Below are 19,654 nucleotides of genomic sequence, written 5' to 3'. Positions count from 1 at the left end.
CAGTGCAGCACAGAGTCCTACACACACGTCCAGCCTCAGAGGATTTATCTGTCCAGTGGATACATGTTATATACGACAGCAATGTGCCTGCTAGAGGCTGCAAATGATCACTTTTCCAAATACTAACTGCCTCTGTGGCCAGGGAACTAGGTTAACTTAAAGAAATACGGTATAATATGGAACCTTTAACTTACTACAACCAAAGACCGTAAATAAAGATGGATGGCATGTTATCGCCCCCATGTGGCTGGCAGCAGTACGACCAAAAACCACTATCAAACTAGATGCAAAATTCTTTGCATCATATTGTCGTCATTATTGTTTGGATTAGTTGTCTGATTTAATAAAAGAGGCGCGTACATGTCATGAGTGACAGCTGAAAGTAAGTGGTGTAGACACGATATCACAGTCAATGATTTTATAATGTTGCAACATTGTGTTTTTTTATTATAATTAACAATTTCTTTGATTGCACATTCATAAAAAAGATCTCGTCACAACGTCGATCATGAATGAAAAAAGACTTGAAGAAACTCAGGAATGCCAGGTAAGAGGTGAATTGCACGCTTTTGTCGGCCATAAATAACGAGTGAGGGGAGAAGAGTGAAGGAGAACAACAATCCCAAGAGAGCTGTAACTACGCAAAGTCTGGGGGGGGGGGGTGAGGTATGGCATGGGAGACAAATCCTGATTCTTCCCTTTCAAGCTCCTCCATACACCTACACCTCCTCTAAACATCCTTCACCTCCATACTGTGTAAGAAATACAATCTAAACTTCGCCGGCTTCCGCTCCATTTTCCAAATATGAAACTAATTTCTCAAAAAAAAACAAAAAACAAAAAACAAAAAAATACTTTAAAATAATTTCTCAGACATCAGTCGAGTCATAAAAACATTACTTCACACTCACACATGGAGAACACATCTTAAACCACTCACTGTCGACAAATATGAGGAATAAATCCACACACATGTAGGAGCACAAACACAAACACACACACACACACACACACACAAACACACACACAACCGTGTCCACGCCTTGGCTCTGTCTTCACTGCAAATGCAAAATTCAACCTCAGGCATCACTGCACCACAGTCCATCAACACCTTGAAATCGTCTGAACAAAAACAACGACAACAAAGGAAAAGTCAAACAAAAACAAGAAAAAAAAAAAAAGAAACTTGGCTTCTACTGGATATAAAAACCAAACCCTAAATAACTCTTTCAACTCAATGAAACTCCTTCAAACGTAGTTTTGCACACATCACCAACATCACTGTGGTAAAAGCACGTTTACTTTCAGCGTGTGACGAAAATGTCTCCACAAAGAAAACAAAAATGACACATCACTCTTAACCCCATGCCATATTGAAAGATGATTCTTGTTTTTTTTTTTGTTGTTGTCACTGTTTCAATAGAAAAGCAGAACAACTCCCTCTGACCCTGGCTACGCTGACGTTTCTTCAACAAACAAAAGTGGTGTGTGTTACTTTGGTCAGTGTACAGACAACGAAGACGACCCTCTGTGGCACCACTGCATCATGGCTGAACATCAAAGAATGGAGCTCATCACCATTGACAGGTTGTGAAGTGGGTCCCACGAACATCCCCCCCAATATGGGAGGTTAACAACGGTGGGGGGAAGAAGAAAGAGAGAGCTCAGGAGGAAAAAATGTTCCCACCACTGGCTCTTAAGGCTCCAGGTCAGTCTCTTCAGCATGTTTACACAAGTGCAACAGCATCGCCTGGAAAACACAAACATTTCATCTCATATTTGGTGTTTTCTCACACAAAGTGATCCACTTTCAGACATCAGTGTTTTCTACATGTGATGTACATTCAAAAATAAGTGTTTTCTACATGTGATCCACTTTAAAACACAAGTGTTTTCTATGTGATCCACATTCAAACATCAGTGTTGTCTACATGTGATCCATTTTCAGACATCAGTGTTTCCTGTAAGTACCTGTTTGGAGCTGCTGTTGCACACACAGAAACACTCCTGACAGTTTTTCCAGCGGCACATGGTCAGCGTCTTGAAGTTGGCACTGGTGTGTTCGTTGATCAGGTGCTGCTGCAGATGCTCCTTCACCCCGAAGACCAGTGAACAGCCGTGCCACTGTCAACACGAGACGCCGTTTAGATCTGAACACATTCACCTCATCGAAAAACTGACACGGACCGAGTTTTACAGCTGTTTCTCTAAAGCCGTGGTTCGCAAAGTGTGGTACGAGGTACCATCGCGTACCAGTGTATGTATGTGTGAAGTATAATTGAGGAAGAGGAGGATGATGAGAATAAATCGGCCTCTTTACACCACTGTGTTTTAACATTACTGAGAGAGCTCAATTCTTTCTCAGGTATAACTTTCTAAGTCTAAGTCTAAGTCACTTTCCATGCACCTTCAGTTGAAATAACCTCCTTGTCCATTTAAGCTTGTTAGTATTAGTAGTAGTATTAATATTAGCCGCATGCAGAATCGACAGCCATTACCTACATCTTACTGTGTTTGTCCCACTTTGACAAATTTCAATGTATTTTTAGTCCACTTTTAGTTGGACACAATCATTAGTCATGTCACTTTGTATGGAGTTATTAGTTAAAAGGGGAAACAGGTTGAGAAGCGGTCAACCTTAAATCACCAGCGTTATATTAACTGTAAATTTCATTGAGATTTTTCTTAAGTTTCCTGGTGAAAACGTTGATTTTTTTCATTGATTTGTGAGTCAAACGCCAGTGACCTGACTTTATGTTTACTTTTTCCCTGGAGTTAAGTTGTTGGCATCATTGTTGGTTTGAAAGGGATAACACTGAAGATTTGAATTGAGATCTTACCCAGCAGCCATGGCTCTGCATCAGGTTGAGTTTGACAGCCTGCACGCTGCCATCATAACAGCCGCTGTATATCTGAAACATAACGGACAGAAAAATGACAGATCAAGATCTTCCACATGTCATAGTTAATAAAAACAGGGAGACAACAGAAATAGGAATAGAAAAGTGCCAGTAAACAGACGAATAAAGTGCAGGAGTTATGGTTGCAGTAACAATTGAAGAACACACAGTTTCTCACCATGCTCTTGTGAACAGCCATACACATCACCATGTCCTTGTGTCCACCGTAGACCTGCAGCTGCTCATGAGACTACAGTAAAAAAAAAAAAAAAAAAAAAAAAAAAAGAGATATCATTTAAAAAGTCACATTCATCACAGAAACACCTAAAGCAGCAGAGACGGAGTGCTGTGAATCTGACAGATGGTTCAAAAGGTGCAGACCTGCAGGTCGTAGACACGGACCAATTTGTCCAGGCAGGCGGTCACCATCACCTTCCCCAGGACAGACACAACAGTAACGGCATGACTGTGGCCTTTAAAGATCTGCACCAGCTCTCCTGTCTGTACATACACACACACACACACACACACACACACACACACAGAGCACAGCACATTTCTTTTCATGTTTCAAACGGTAAACACAGAAACACATAATGTGGATAATGCGGATAAAGACTCACATGGATGTTGTGTATGTAGATTGCGTGATCACTGCAGCCACTAAACACCAGATCGTTGACCACCTGAGAGGAACAAGGAATATATGGGACAATGAATACATGAGAATAGGAGGAGACGTGATTCTTTCTTTGGAAAATGTGTTGCTGCCTTCAGGTCATAAATTCTTCCTTATTAAACATATTTTTCTTCATCAATTCCTGTTGTTAAAATGGAATGCTCTTAATATAACTGTGGTCTGAATTAAGTTATTGATTTATACAGTTTGATTTGTATGCTAGAGCACATTTTCATGTTGAGGTTCAGGAGTCAGAGTGGACCGACCTTCATGCAGAGCACAGCTTTGGTGTGTCCGTGCAGCGTGCGCAGCAGCAGCCCGTTCTTGGCGTCTCTCACGCTGATGCTGTTGTCGTAGGAGCCGACGAGCAGGATCTTCCGCGCTCCCTCCTGCGATGAGGCCAGGCAGCTCACGGCCCGCGGTCCGTGGCACTCGAACACATCCATCTGCTTGTTTGTCTGGATGATAGCATAAGAAAACACAGAAGAAAACAGAAGATCATAGATTAATGACTTCATCTATTTCTGTAGAAAAATGCAGCCTCATTTTCATTTTTGTTCTCTTATAAAGCGAGATAAAAAATATTGTGTGTTCCACAGAAATAAACCTGTCAAATCATGAGTTTTCTTCGTCTTATTCTTCCCTGTTTTCAATTTTCCGCCTCGTTGTAAACCAAGAGTCAACACAATAGACAGTATACAGTGGTATGCAAATTTTCACGATTTTCCTTTATAAATCATTGGTTGTTTGGATAAGAAATTTCAGTGAAACATATCATATAGAAGACAAGCACAGTGATATTTGAGAAATGATATAACGTTTATATCATTTCCAGAAAGTGAGCAAGAATTATTTAAACAAAATTAGGCATGTGCATGAATTTAGGCACCACAAAAGAAACATTCTGTGCATCCTCCTTTTGCAGAAATAACAGCCTCTAAACACTTCCTATAGCTTCCAATTGGAGTCTGGATTCTGGTGGAAGGTATTTTGGACCATTCTTCTTTACAAAACATCTTCAGTTCAGTCAGGTTTGATGGTTTCGAGCATGGACAGCCCGCTTTAAATCACACCACAAATTTTCAATAATATTCAGGTCTGAGGACTGAGATGGCCATTCCAGAACATTGTATTTGTTCCTCTGCATGAAAGATTTTGAGCAGTGTTTAGGGTCGTCGTCTTGTTGAAAGATCCAGCCCCGGCACAACTTTAACTTTGTCACTGATTCCTGGACATTGTTCTCCAGAATCTGCTGATATTGAGTGGAATCCATGCGAAGCCTCAACTTTAACAAGATTCCCAGTCTCCCAATCTCAGTCATCCTTTCATATACAGTCTGTGGCTCAGCCAATATGACATTGCTACTTTTCTTACCTTGAGGTTAAAGGTCACCACTGTGCCGTTGGCAAGGCCCGCGTACAAAGTCCTCCAGCGGGTGTGAAGGCAGAGGACTCGGTCCGACAGAGAAAACTGATGCTCAAACTCTTGTGTCTGTGGAAACAAAGGAAACTGAATCCATGAATTCCTACACGGTGGTTGTTTCATAGAAGAAGAAGTAAAAGGAGTGTTTTTTTATTACCTTGAGACTATAGCAGCGGATGGTCTGATCACTGGAACCAGAGTAAAGGCGATGATTAAGGCAGGGAGCCGTGGACACCACTAGGCAGCTCACTTTGGAGCTGTGACCCTCAAACACTGCCACGCATTTGCGACTCTGCGATGAAATAACACAAAATGGGTTTTATATCAACTAAATATTAATCAAAGAAACCAAACGGCAGCAGCGCTTCATCAGCACCTACCACCAGGTCAAAGGCTTTGACAGTCCGGTCTCCAGAGCATGTGTACAGCAGCCCGTTGTGGATCTGCATGGCATTCACCGCCTCCTGGTGGCCCTCAAACACCCCCTCTGTGGCCATTTCTTCCCCACCATGATCAGAAGATGCATCTGTGAAACACAAACGCTCACGTTAGCAAAGTAATATTGTCTTATTTAAACTCTTGGCTGTACACATTTTCAAATACATTTCTCCTCAACATTCACATCACCCACTGACCTACTTTAACGAGTGATCAGCGTTCATCAGGTTAAACACTGCTCTAATCCTGCTGCTGTACGCCGTCACTATGAATATCTTGCCCATAAAAAGTACTTTAGGCACTTGAGAGTCTATTTTGATTCAGGGAGTCTGACATTTCTAAATTTGGCTGCTCAGTTCGTGGCAGGATTTGTTTGCTGAGGAAGTTTAACTGCGATGTTGAGCTGCCATTACAACACAATACTGAATAAAAAAAGCAAATATGTTGACTATGTTAAAACTTCATCAAGTTATGTTGTGTAAAATATACAAGAAAAACATGCATGTGCCAACATTCCCTCATCCAACATGTCTCCACCCACATTGACAAACTGGTCGTGCACAAGCATTTCAACAAATATACCAACACTCCAGAGAAGAACGTACCTGATGAGTTCTTGGGCAGTGTGATGGCAAATGGCACGTCACTGTGAGGAGAACAGGTAGAAATAATTTCAGACTTCATGACCAAGACCTTTTTAATGTTTATATTTTGATTTATAAAACATTCTCTCACCTCTCAGAGGATCTGCATATGTCCATGTCACTTGTGGAGGTGACCTCGTTGCAGGCCAGACTCTGTGGTTCGGCTGCAGTGACCTCCATGCTTTCCTCCAAATCTACATTCTCAGTCAGCTCAGTCGTGGTGGAAGAAGGAAGTTTCACCGTGTGTTTGGAGGAACCGTGGTCTGCTTCCTGGAGTTCGATGGTTGGAGACAGCTGCCTATGGACCTCCTCGCTTTTCTCCACGTTCATGTGGGCCTCTCCATCTCCTGCGGGTAGAATGGAAGTGGAGACCTGATAGCCTCCACTAGATCTACGCCGTGGTCGTATCCGCCTGAGGATCTCTCCGTCCATCTCAGTGTCACTACTCTCAGGCTGCTCCGTTCCTTGAGCCTTCTTCAACACCTTCCTCTTCTTCAGCTTCCTCACTCGCTTCCCGTTGCTCACGTCAAGCGGAGAGGTCGTCACGGTGAGGACAGAGGGCACAGTGAACGTCGCGGCTTCAGCAGCACTCCCCGGCTCAGAGCCCCTCCTGCTCGGTGAGAGCAGCTTTGAGGTTTTGGAGTGGGTCGAAGGGGTCTGACAGCTCCTTGTGGTGTATATGTTCTTCTCTGTGGCCTCAGTCAGTCCTGACAGACTTTCTTTGCAGGAAGAGGTCTCTCCCAGTTTCTCCCCATTTAGTTCTGTGCTACTTTGGTATAGCTCAGGATTTCTTTCAGGAGATGGCTGGAAGCTATGGTCAGGATCTGCAAAGAGTGATGTATATAAATATATGTATATATATATATATATATGTATAGTTACGGTATTCTGAAACATTGTTTTCTACACATAATGTTTCAAAATGTCTGCTTATGGTTTTCATACATGTTCAATGGTCAGAGCAATGATATAAATGAATGTGCATTTCATGATATTACCTGGTTTAGAGAGGGCTGCAGCAGGAGTGGTGCTGTGAGCACAGAGGCTCATGTTGTCCACTGTACCCAGCTCTGAGCTGACATAGATAGGAGACTGAGGTTCCTCTTTGATAACTACAGACATGAAAGGAGGGCTAGAGGGTGGAGGGGAGGCAGGCTGAGCAGGGGGATTAGGACTGGGAGGAGCAGCAGCAGCAGGAGGAGCAGCAGCAGCAGCAGGAACAGTGTCCACAGCAGAGGAAAGCATAATAGAGGACGCTGTGTAGAGTTCTGCATCTGTGACATCCATCTTCTCCTCTTTTAGTTTAACCTGAGGTGTGTCCTCTACGCTACCTGTGATAAAAAAAGATGAGAAAATATCACACATCCAGGGACTGCAATGATGGTTAATAAGCACTTGTTTCAATTGTTATATTTTAACGACAGTACTTGACCTGACTTTTATGAATCCACACATATATGTATATGTACGTAAATATCTGTTCTTACCTTGCATCCCTTTAAGCAAGTCGATGCGCTTGTCTCTCAGTGAGCTCATCTCTACAGTCACCTGTGAAGTCAGTGATAATGAGGTGAGAGAGTCAAAGCAGTTCCAAAACACAGGGTTGTCCAAAGTGGGGCCTGGGCACAGAGTTGGCCCATCAATGGATTTCATTTGGCCCACAAGACTTATCTTATATCTTTAGAAAAAAGTTTTAAAAATATGTTTCAAACATATTAATTATGGATGTTATTAATTATTATTAAACACTCGTGAGCAATGATATTGCAATGTTTCAGGTTTAAAACCCTGAGAAAAATTAGGTTTTTCTGAAAGAAACTGAAACGTACAGAATAACAGAAAGTTATTATATAACTGTTAAAGCAAAAAAAATATTGAATTAAGGAACCTGCTTGGATCTTAATAAATTACATGACAATAGAACACTTGCTGAAATCCTTTTTAATTTACACACATTTGTACACACAAGACCCTGGACATACTGAATATGTGACTGTGTGACGAGATCATTTATCCAAAAACAATTCTTTTTCTCACCTGTCGTTTAACCACCATGAGGCGCTGCACCTCCAAGTAGGCGGCCTCCAGTGCAGCCCGGGCCTGAATCAGGCTGCTGTCCACAGTCTGAAGCGAGCGACTCAGCTCCTCCTCCCGCAGAGACACAGCGAGCAGCTGGTCGATGTGTAAACGGTCTGCACACAGTGAAGAGTACTCTTTTAAAAAAATAAAGCTAGCTACAATGTTAATTTTGTGCACCAATTGACTTTTTATTTCTAGTATATTGAAAAAATAATGGACCTTTTTTGGATTTGACCTTCCGCCTTTTGTTATTGTGTTCCAGACTCAATGTCTCTGCACTTGGAACATCCTACAAGAGAAAAAGAGGGTCAAGCAGTGAAGAGAAGTGGCATGACATGAAAAATGTATGGTGTTGCTTTTTATTTTATTGACTCACCCCAGCTGCTCTTCGTCTCTTCCCTGTTCCCTGAGCGTCTAACTGCTCCGTCCCTGAACTGCTGTCCCCGAGCACTGAATCGGATCTGTGTTTGGCTGATGTCAGTTCGTCAGACTGCTTCTGAGTTCTGACCTCACACTGATCAAGAACGTAATCTGCCTCTTGTTTACAGCGAACGTCTTTGATCCCGTGAGTCAGTATGTAAGACGCAGACGATTCCTGCTGCTCTGAGTTGAGGCTCTCTCTCTCTATCTCCTTTGACATGAGGGATGTAAACAAGGAGGGGGTGGATTCAGGAGCAAGGCTGCTCTCAGATAAGGAGCGCTTTCGCGTGGCACCTGGAGATGAGATGCCAAGTAACGACTCCCAGTGAACGCCTTCAAGCAGGGCAATGTCATCTTCCTCCTGGTTCTGGTCCTCCTGCTCATTTGGCACCATCTCTATCCCAAACCTGTAGACCAATAGAACAGAGCATGAGCTAAAGGATAGAACGATTGAATGTATAACGACAAAAAAAAATGCAGGATAAACAAAAAGTCACCTTGGCATGCCTTTCCCTTTGTCCTGCTTCTTCCTGACCTCCTGATAAACCTGTTCCCAGTTCACATTGCGTCGAGACCCAGAGGAGCTGATGAGTTGGCGCACAGTAGGTTTGAGTCCCGACTCCTTTTCCGAGTCACTTCTCCGAGACTCACTCACGTTTCGCACCCGTCTGGCAATGTTGAGGTTGGGCTCGTGGCCTCCTGTTTTACTCTTAGAGCTCATGTGTTTGGTCAGGTCCCGTTTCAAGGCAGACGGTAGGTCCAGTTTGGACAGATTTGTGCAGGATCCTGAGACTGACTGTGCTTCACCACCTCCTCTGGAGTTGTCGCTCTCTGAGCTCTGTCCGGCCTCACTGGCCTGCATGGCTTCATCTGTGTCCACAGGGCTTTGCTTCGTGTCCACTCTCTTACTGTTCTCCTCTTCGCTCCTGCTTGAGGCTGCAGCCTCTGAGCTCTCCATTGTGGAGGTACTAACTCGTAGAGACTGAAGATACTGGCTGCTGTCTGACAAATGCAACAGAGGCTTTTCTGGCCTGACACTTAAAATTGGTTTAGCAGCATTTTGCCTACAGCTGTTTTCTTTGTTTACTCCAATCTGACTCGGAGGACAATCCTTCTGCTGCTTCTCAACAATGTGCAGTGACATTTCTTTCTTGTTACTCGAGCTTTCCAAAGAACCTCTCTTCTCTAATGCAGTCTGCCTTGCTCTGCAAGCTTCTGGGAGCTGCAGTTGTTGCCTTGTTTTGAGCGGCCCAACAGATGCAGCGTTAGAACCGAGTCCACTCTGCTTTGATTGACAGGGTCCTGAACTGGAGACCTTGGCGAGTGGAGCTGTAGTGTTGAGGCCAGAAAGTGAGGACAGTTTCTTCTCTTTATCCAGCAGTAGTTGATTTGCCTTCTGAATGGAGGAAGCAGGTGCAGAGTTCTGGTAGCCTTCTTTCTGAGCATTACTGCTACTCCTGCTACTGCTGCTGCTGCTGCTGCTGCTCCCACCTATGGGCTTGAGCTCTTGAGGTTTTGTTTTATGCCTCCATTTCTCTTTCACAGTTTGGCCACTAGAGGGCAAGGATCCTGGTTTCTGTTCTGGTAGAGACAGCCTGCTTAAGGCACTGCTTTCTGGGGTTTTGTCTTGCTTTGTGGCTTTAGGGACATTCGGCTTCTCTGATGAGACTGGGTGTGTGTCCTTATGAAGCACAGATTCAAAGCCCTTTGTGACTGGATACGGTGACCAGCGACAGGCTTTGTCCATCTTTGGATTGCTACCGTTTTTTGAGACTTTATTGCTTTTGTGGTCAGATTCTGCCATTTGTCCCTGGCCATTCTGCTTCTCATCACCCTGCTGACCTCTTTGGTCATTGCCCGTTTGTTGAAACTGGTTAAATGAACGATTACAAAAACTGCTAGGAGATGGATTAGAAGGATTTTGGCCCATACAGTTCATTGATCGACCTCTTTGAGAGAACTGGGGTAGGTTGTTTTGGCCATAAACTCCATAATTACTTCCTCCACTGCTGAGCCAAGGCAGTCGACACTGCTGGTTGGCAGAAGATCTACCCTGATCCCACTGCCTGTCGTCCCACCCTCCGCTAAAACTGTCACGAGTGAACTCGTCCGATGCCCATCTCTGAAAGTTGCAAGGCTCTTGAGCATGCCAGGTGGCGCTTTTTGCCGGCTGGTTATTTTGCCAGGGCCGTGACTCTCCTGGTCTAGCATTATACCTGTTGCTACCATACCAAGTATTGTGCTGACCACTGAATCCTCGTGATGGTTGCTGCCAGCCACACCCCAGCTGGAGACGGCCTTTGGTTTCTTTTAACCTCTGCTGAAATTCCTCCTTTCTCTTACGTTCTTCCTCTTCTTTTTTCAGTTTTGCAGCAGCAGCCTCCTTCTCTTTTCTACAGAAAGGAGACAGACAGACAGACAGACTACTTTTCAATATCTGAGAGATCTGATGTATTGAAATGCACAATAACAAATACTGTACTTAATTGAGACGATTATCAGCACAATGACGTCAAAAGTAATACGGCTGATCAAAGTTGTGGTTAACAGTTTGCTCCAGAACTCAGTGGAAGTCAACAGTGAGATGAACTATCTTGACACACTAATGGTTGGTTCACTGTGTGACCTAATGCTCTAAAGACAGAGAGAGAGAAATGTCACATATGACAGGCCCACAGATGAATGCCAGCTTCTGCCCTCACCACTCGCCTCACATTTCACATCAGCTGCTCTCGTCATTTTTTTCCACAGCTTTCCGGTGATAAACCGACAGCAACACTCTGTGTTTACAGCCGTAAAATATCTATCCACGATCTTGTTTGTTTTATGTTACATATAAAGATTTTGATCTGGTGTAAAGGGCAGGGAGTTTGCAGAGGTTTTTTTCTTCTTTGAAGCTGCAGCCCTGACATCCGACCCTGGACGTGATGCGGCAGCTAAAACAGTTCTGTGAGCAACACTGAGCAGAATGTGACTATACATGGTTTACAGTGTGCACACACACACACACACGCACACACATACACACGCACACACATACACACACACACCCCCACGCACACACACACACATACACATACACACACACACGTGTGTAGGGCTGCAATGATTATTCTATGAATCCAATATTAATCAGTTACTAAATATTATCTTACTGTTCTTTGAATCATTAAAAATAACTTTATGATTTTTCAGCTTCTTAAATGTGCATATTTCCTGTTTTTGGCTAAATATACAGTACATCAACTTTTTCCAATATTTTCTGACATTTTACGAACAAAACACATACTCAAATATAAAGTACTACTAACGTGATGGAAATAATCATTAGCAGCCCTGGTTTATGATTAAAAGAGATAACAATAAATTATGATTTTATTGTATTGTGTGGTTTCCAAATGAATAAAATAGCAATGAGCTCATTTCTTTAAATTTCCCTAAATAAATGACTGTGTAAATACATGCCTTCTCCCAGATTTATATTTATAACCAACTTCAACAGCAGAATCATCTTACCTGATGTTTTCTTTTCTCTTTTCGACCAGGTCCACCATTGCCCGGTCAAAGTAGTCCTCGTTGTCGTTCCCAGCATGCCTCTGTTCCGCGGCCTCCACATTTTGCTTGTGCACAGGACTGGAGATGTGGCTGGCGTAATCGGTCAGACTCACCACCGTTACCTTGCACACCCTGCACTCGTGTCCGCAGTCCCTGGGGAGGGAAGGCGAGAGTGGGCGTTCAATGGTTCCTTCAGGCATCGTTTTGATCTTGTCTTTCGCCTCTTGTCAACTGCCTGTTAAGAGCCTTTAAGAATGGAGTCTGGCTCTACTTTGAAGTCAGAATAAAAACAGGAGAGGAGAATACTCAACAATCCTTGTTAAAAAATAAAAGCTTGTCCAAATTCTCTATGTGTCACAGATCAGGAGGTTGCTAACTTATAATTTTCTCTTGTTTAAAAAAAAGTTAAATTCTCATATCATCCTGATCTTGGGGTTTTTATGTTCTTCAGCAGGCCATGAGGGCAGGAGCAGCCAGACTGGACCCAGTTTTATGTCCAGCGGTGCAGCACAGCAAGGGGACGCATTGGCGGGGAGAGAGGCACGGCGCCCTCAGCCTACTGCCCTTCCATGATGGTGTCTGCTGCGCTCTGAGACTCCACACAAGGCACTGTCTCTATTTGACCTCGCCAGGCCCCAGCCCCCACCACCAGGCCAGCATGTGTTATTAGAACAGGCCTGAGCAGAGCAGAGCCCCTGTAACTGGAGCCTTGTGCAGCTGTTCACAGTCTCCACTCGAGAAACCTCTCCCCAGAATGTCATCCTGCGGTTCTGATAAAGGCACTCACTTTCCTGGCTCCTTCTCAATTTCTGTCTCAAATATGTGACCTCTAGTGCAGTTGGAAAACTCTTCAACCCCATTCATCCTCATCCTCACCGATCTGATCAAGGCCAGATCAGAACTTACACATTTCTCTCAATCCATCCTGAATGTTTCCTCAGGTTGTTTTTTGTGTTTTGTTGTTAAGAAGAGCTGTGATTCATTCAAGCTCTTGTTTTCGCTCTCTCTCTTTTGTTCTCTGTCACTCACACACACAAACACACATAGACAGAGGACACATTGTGCAGCCAGTCTTGTTAAAAACAATATATCTGTTTGAATACAGGGCGGGGGAAGACGGATCTGATCTCATACGGTTACAGGAGACATTTTAACAGGTGTGTTCATACGAGGTCAAAGCGGCGTCTTCATCAACTCCAATTTTTTGGACTCATTTGATGCGTTACAGTGTTGGTTTAACTGAAACTTTTAAGGCAGAAATGTTTACTGAATAAGTTTCAATACTATCAAATAAAACTACCAAGTTCACTATCACTTTTATTTCTTTGTTTTAAACACTGACAAAGAGCGATTTTGTTACCATCATGTTAAAAAATACGCTGCCTTAGCATAATGACATCGATTTTCCGGTGAAATCCCACCTCAACTAGCTTGATCAGTATTGCACCATTGGAGAGTCTTCTCAGTCTGCGACGTGCCACATACTTTCAGTCATGTACATGGTGGTCACAAGATAGCCAGTTGCCTGTTGTTCCGATTGTGTCTAAATATATGTTGGCACAGATGAGACAGCTGCTCTTATATCCACTTAACCACAAACGTGCCCATGTGAGCACAGCACGTGCCTCGTGACCCAAATACTTCTTGAGAAAACTCTGGAACCAAAGTCTGAGATTTTGTTTTCCATTTTTGAATCATTTAAACATTCTGTGTTGCATAAATTGAATGATGTAGGGTTAGGGTTATAGATATAAATAGATTTGACATAATATTGCTATTATTTTTGAGGACACTCACCGGCCTTTGAGCTTCTCCAGCTCACGGTGGTGCAGCATGCTTCTCATGTGCTCCTCCATCTCCTGCAAATACACATCAAAAAATATTTTCTCTTAAGTATCTACAAACACATCAAATGTTTAGTAAGGTGATAGATTACCTAAAGAATAGTGGCTAACTTAAGTGAGAAAAATGCTGAGTAATTTAAAGACAGTATAGAGTGGCATATCATTTTAACAAAAGTTCAAGATTTCATTTTTGTACGCTGTGAAAACACAGTTTGAGACAAAGCATATCATTGCTATCAAATGTTTATAGATGTCTCTCTATTTGTAGTTCTCTGTAAATTACAGAGATATAACGATTAAAATATATATTTTTTTAAATTACTAAAACCATATGTATATAAATACATATAAAAGTGAAATATTAAAGTGCAAGTACCTACAACAATAAGACTCGGTCTCTCCAATCTAGACTTAATATCTAGCATATATGGCAAATATCAGAAGGAAATCTTGTTATTTGTTTTGTCCACAGCTCATGGAACAACAGTGTCAATGTAACCTACTTGACACTTGACACTCCATGTTTGAGATCGATTTACCTGTTTGGAGGCGTGGACTGTTTCACAGAGGATGCACTGTCTCGCTGGAGCCATTTTGAATGTCGGTGAATCTCAGCCCATTACTGTCAAAGGAAGGCGATTTATTAACAGATCACAAAACAACAACAGCAACTTCTTCATTCATTAAATGCACCATATTTTTCAATGCTGTTGGTTAAATATGCGCAGCACATGTACTGTGTGTCTGAAGTTTGTAGTTCAATAAGTGAGACAAATCGAACTGAGCTGTTCACCAACACAGCCCAAATATCAGCACACATGGTTCAACCTGGTCACTGGCCTAATTCCAGTCTGCTGCTGATAGAGCAAACCTGTGGGCAGGAGGCAGCATCAGTGCTAGGTCTAGACCTCTAACATTCACTGACAGGGTGAGAAAATAATGCAGGCCACAAGTCAATTGTTCACCATTAGCTTTCTCAACACTAACATCACCTCCTCAAGATGCGACTGACTGAATATTGTAGGAGCGGTATCTTTGTAAAAAAAAACTCTGATGCTGTCTAAAACAAAACCATGATAACAAAAAAGGTAAACATCATCATCAAGAACTGACCTGTGAAATCTAAATACAAGTCCTGCAGTGTTTGGTTCAAACGCAATATAAAAGAAAACAAATCCAGCCAGGGGGAAAATTTATTTTTCTTTACATTAGGAAATATTTATATATATATAATAACATGTTCCTTACATGACAACTAAATACATCAAACACAGACATCAAAGCAGCAGACTCATTTCCTACAGCCAAAGTGCAACAACTCACTGATGGAGACAGCGACTTTGAGTTAGCATTACGTTTATAATTTTTTTCCCCCATTGCTTCTATTTGTGCGAAACAAATAACAGAAGTGTAGCTCACAAGTAGCACACAAGTAGCAAAAGGTATTCAAGGGTGGCTGCTAACAGTTAGCAGCTTCACATAAGTGTCTGCATAACATTGAAGAAGCTGGCTTTAATATTAAAATCATGGTCCTAATTTCATCACAGCACAATAATTCTCTCCTCACTGTTTAAACTACGTGGCGTTTAGATTCATTACATATTCTTACGCATTCATTACTCTTCTTACACATTATAACTTGATATGAAATGGTGGACAACAGGAAATCGACTGAGGGTCCGCATGTAACCCGCGGACCTCTGGTTGATGGTGTTGTTAGAATAGCTGCAAAGTTAGCTTATTACTTCTTGCCAAACCAAAAACTATCATTAAAACTACAACGCGTTTTTATCTCCTGCCAGAAACACAAACTGGATAAAGGGAATATTATAGACTGCATTATCTATTGTATCTATATTATTATTATGTTGAAAAAACATTGACGGTTTAGCGAGCTAGTAGCAGTTCGCTCCAGCAGCGAATCACAAACAAAGTTGAATGAATTATTGAATATAATACATCTTAAGGTTTTACATAATCGACAAATGTGATTTAAGGTTTATGGTTACTTTGAGTGTTGATAGAGGACTGTCGCGTACCTTTAAAATGTCCAGATATGTGTGGAACTACAGCGTCTCCTCCTCCACCGCTGCTAAAGCTAACAACAACAACAACATCCTGCTCCTCGACCCGGAAGTGAACCGTAAGCCGGAAGGCGTTCACGGACATAGATGTTCACGGACATATATCTATGGCAACAAGACAAACAACTATAATGCAAGAAAGGTTTTTCCTATTAATTGAAACATTCAATAAATACAATTATGAAAATGTTTGAGAAAATGTGCAAACCTGCAATAAAGTGCCAATTAATATTAGTGTCAAGTGTCATTATTTATGTCACATGTTAAACAAGATGTTAAAAATCCAATAACCCAAATAGTAACCCAAAATTACCAGTGATGAAGTTCCCTTTTTTTGACGGGGGCCAGATTTGATCATGTGAAGATCCGGTGAAGGTCCGGGGGCCATTGGTCACGTCAGCCATTTTTTGTTTTTAAAATTTTAACAGTACATTTTACATACAAATGCACTGTTTAATTAAAATGTAATTTTCATTGTCACAATTATCATATTTAAATGGATGTAACCACATGTCTATGGAGGACGAGACCTGACATATCAATAAATAAATAAATACAGGAATAATTAAATACATAAATAAATTAATAAATTGTATTGTATTGTTATTTTAACCGCGGCCTGGTTGCTATCAACGTAATCATAAAAAGTAGCAGCAATTGCATTTTACTGTACGTGATCAGTCGGAACGAAATCAATCAACAAGACCAACCGATAGTGAATACACTAAGCTGAAAAGTAAATGAAATAAACCATTAAATTAAACTACCACTTTTGTATTTGTTGATTTATTTTAAATGTGACCACCATTGCATGACTTGTTTTAAGATTCACTGGCCGATTACTTAATTAGAATTTAACTTAACAAACAATTGATATTATTTATTTTAATTTCAAGAGTGTGTCATTGTTTTGGAAGGTGGTCGGCCCAACAGGCCCTACCACTGGGCTTAGCAGGTTTTCTGGGGAAAATAAGAACGAAGTTAATTTTATTAATTGGCATTTTATTCAGTAACACAAAAAGCACACATTCTATGGTGGTAAAGTAAGTGTAAAAGGTAAAAAATGGAATTCTAAAGAATAAAAATGGACAAAATGGAATTTGGCAAAAAATGAAACCCTAAAATAGGATACAACTCTGTTCAGTTACATTTTCCATCGAGAAAACTGCTGACACATGAAACAACTGTTTTTCTGCCAAGGGTGGGGCTGGTTGAGCTTATCACACTCACACACTCAAACACATGCTACACTAACTGCTAAGTAAGCCTAAAACTCACCACATGCTCAGGTTAGAATTAAGACTGAATTGTAGGTTTTTACAGCAGTTAAACATATTAACATCGACGACTCTGGAACCATCGCAGCAGTAAGTTCACACACAGACACACACAAATGGGCATCACGGCTATTTATTTATATTGACAGTCTACTCACAGTCTTATATTTAACCTTAACTATAACCATATCCACACCTTAATCCTAATTTTAGCCAAGTTCCAAACTCCAGACTTCATCCTCAGTTTAAATTGATGTAAATAATAAGTAAAGTATAATTGTGATCATTGATTTATTATTGATGTGTCCAGAATCAGAATACTTTATTCCAGTTTTATTGTGTGCCTGGTGTGTGTGTGCGCTCTGTGGGAGGGTATGTGTGTGTCGTTCAAGCTCCTGTTCTTTCCTCACCTCTGTAAGAGCTCACTTATTTCTTTAAACAATATAATAATTAATTTACAACATCTTTCCACATTTACAGCAACATTTGATTATTCATTGCTATTTCATTCATTTACACGCAACAATGTATTGAGTACAATTTTACAAGGCCTTATTCTGTTCTTTTTTTATGTTATCATACATTAATTGTTTGGCCTGAAGACAACTTTTGGCAACGGTTTCAGTTATCAATTAATCAAATCAGACAGGATTCTTTATAGAAGGTTTTTGTCAGTACCTGTACGATAGCTTGGTGGGACAGACTTAACCCATAATTTAAAAAATTAAGTTTTCTCACCTTTTCCGTGATGGGCCCGGGGTCTCGTCTGTCCTCTGCCCCACCACATCTGGGGCCTGACACAGACTTTCCTGTTTGTGATGCCAAATATCGAAATAATGTCACTTATAAAGGAATGATTAAACAAATAAACCAACAATTGCATCCTAACATAACAAACTGACCACTTGCACTTGCCACTAGGACCAGCAGAGAGCTGGCTTGTTGCATGAATGGGGTGAAGTCTGCCATCGCTGAAGGCCTTGTTAGATTTGTATTGATTCAGCTAACATCAGTGACACATGAAACATGATGTTTTCCTGTTTGCCCAGGTGACCTAGGACCTCTGACCCCTTAAGAACCATCCAAGATGCAACGATCATCCCTGTCATCCATGGTTGGTGACCGCCCTCTGATCTCATACAATCAGCTGCAGTAATGGGCAGCATCACTGAGATGCAGGGATTATCCCGCCAAGAGGAGGATGATATTGTGCAAACATCTACCCCTGCTTCTACTCTTCCTCCTCCGCCTCCTCCTCCTCCTCCTCCCCTGCCGTTTCAGCTCCCAGGGTTGGGAGATCCTGTTGCAGCAGCAGCAGGTGGCCTTTCGAAGAGAAAGATGAGAAGATTCTTCTGGAGAACAATACCTGAGGAGAAGGTAACTCCATGTTATCACACACATGCACACACAAGAAAAACAAGCATTATAGTGAGAAAAAGAGTCAAACACCACCACCATATAATAAACCTGTTCAAAAATGGAACCATAGAGACACAAGGTGACAACACATAACCATTTGGGAAAATGTATCAGACACCTGAAGATGTCAGAATACAGAATGTCTGGAATAATGTCCTCTTATGCTGTTTCCAATGCCAGATGGGATTATACAAATATATATTCAGTCTGTCATGTTCTGCCATATATATTCCTGGAGCTCTGTGGATTTAGATCTCTCTGTGTGTCCTAGGTGAGGGGGCGGGCTAACCTTTGGACCCCGAGCACAGTGATGTCACAGGACCACATTGATGTGCAGAAGATCGAGGAGCTGTTTGGTCAGAACACCTGTCAATCAAATGTCAATGCCATGCCCCTCAGAGGAAGGAGGATCAGGGGCTCATTTAAAGAAACCAAAGAGATGGTGTGTACTGTATGTGTGTGTTCCCATCTGTATGACCTCTAACAGACCCTTCTCTGTCCACCCCCCTGACCCTTATGTGTCCATGTCTCTCACCCAGGTGTTTATTCTGAACCTGAAGCGAGCGATGAACATCGAAATTTTCCTTAAACAGTTCAAGAGGTGAATGTTTGTGAAACAAAAAAAGTTATTGTACTTACAAATAGTTTTAACACCCTCTTCACTGAGAACATGAATTATGTGAAGACTCACTGACAAGCAGAGCCGGGAATCTAACCCACATTCCGCCAATTGAAAGACACAAAAATGAACATAAAAAAGATACAAGCAGTAACGTGGTCTATTCGATAAATGTGAACTCTGAGGATCAATCCTGTGGATTAGGACATAGCTACTGAGAGATATATGCAGAGTCAAGAGTGGTGTCAGAGACAGAGATGCTAAGTCGCTAAGA

The 19,654-nt window shown here is 41.8% G+C and overlaps 1 protein-coding gene across 1 annotated transcript; it reads right to left on the bottom strand.

Annotated features, from left to right (window-relative positions):
* Positions 1–422: 422 nt before the first annotated feature.
* znf106a (zinc finger protein 106a) lies at positions 423–12,775 on the bottom strand. The gene is made up of 19 exons (XM_083909559.1): positions 12,099–12,775; positions 9,080–10,975; positions 8,539–8,989; positions 8,382–8,451; positions 8,121–8,275; positions 7,571–7,631; positions 7,082–7,414; positions 6,175–6,907; positions 6,045–6,085; positions 5,382–5,527; positions 5,159–5,293; positions 4,954–5,070; positions 3,846–4,037; positions 3,524–3,586; positions 3,282–3,401; positions 3,079–3,150; positions 2,841–2,912; positions 1,972–2,124; positions 423–1,750 (listed from the first exon to the last, which is right to left on the bottom strand). Exons 1-19 carry the CDS (start codon positions 12,335–12,337, stop codon positions 1,697–1,699), a joined length of 5,103 nt encoding a protein of 1,700 aa, XP_083765685.1. The 5' UTR covers positions 12,338–12,775; the 3' UTR covers positions 423–1,696.
* Positions 12,776–19,654: the final 6,879 nt, after the last annotated feature.

This window comes from Microchirus variegatus (assembly GCF_963457635.1).
Source record: "Microchirus variegatus genome assembly, chromosome: 2".
Taxonomy (NCBI): Eukaryota; Metazoa; Chordata; class Actinopteri; order Pleuronectiformes; family Soleidae; genus Microchirus; species Microchirus variegatus.
This window is presented reverse-complemented; position numbering and strand designations above follow the sequence as displayed.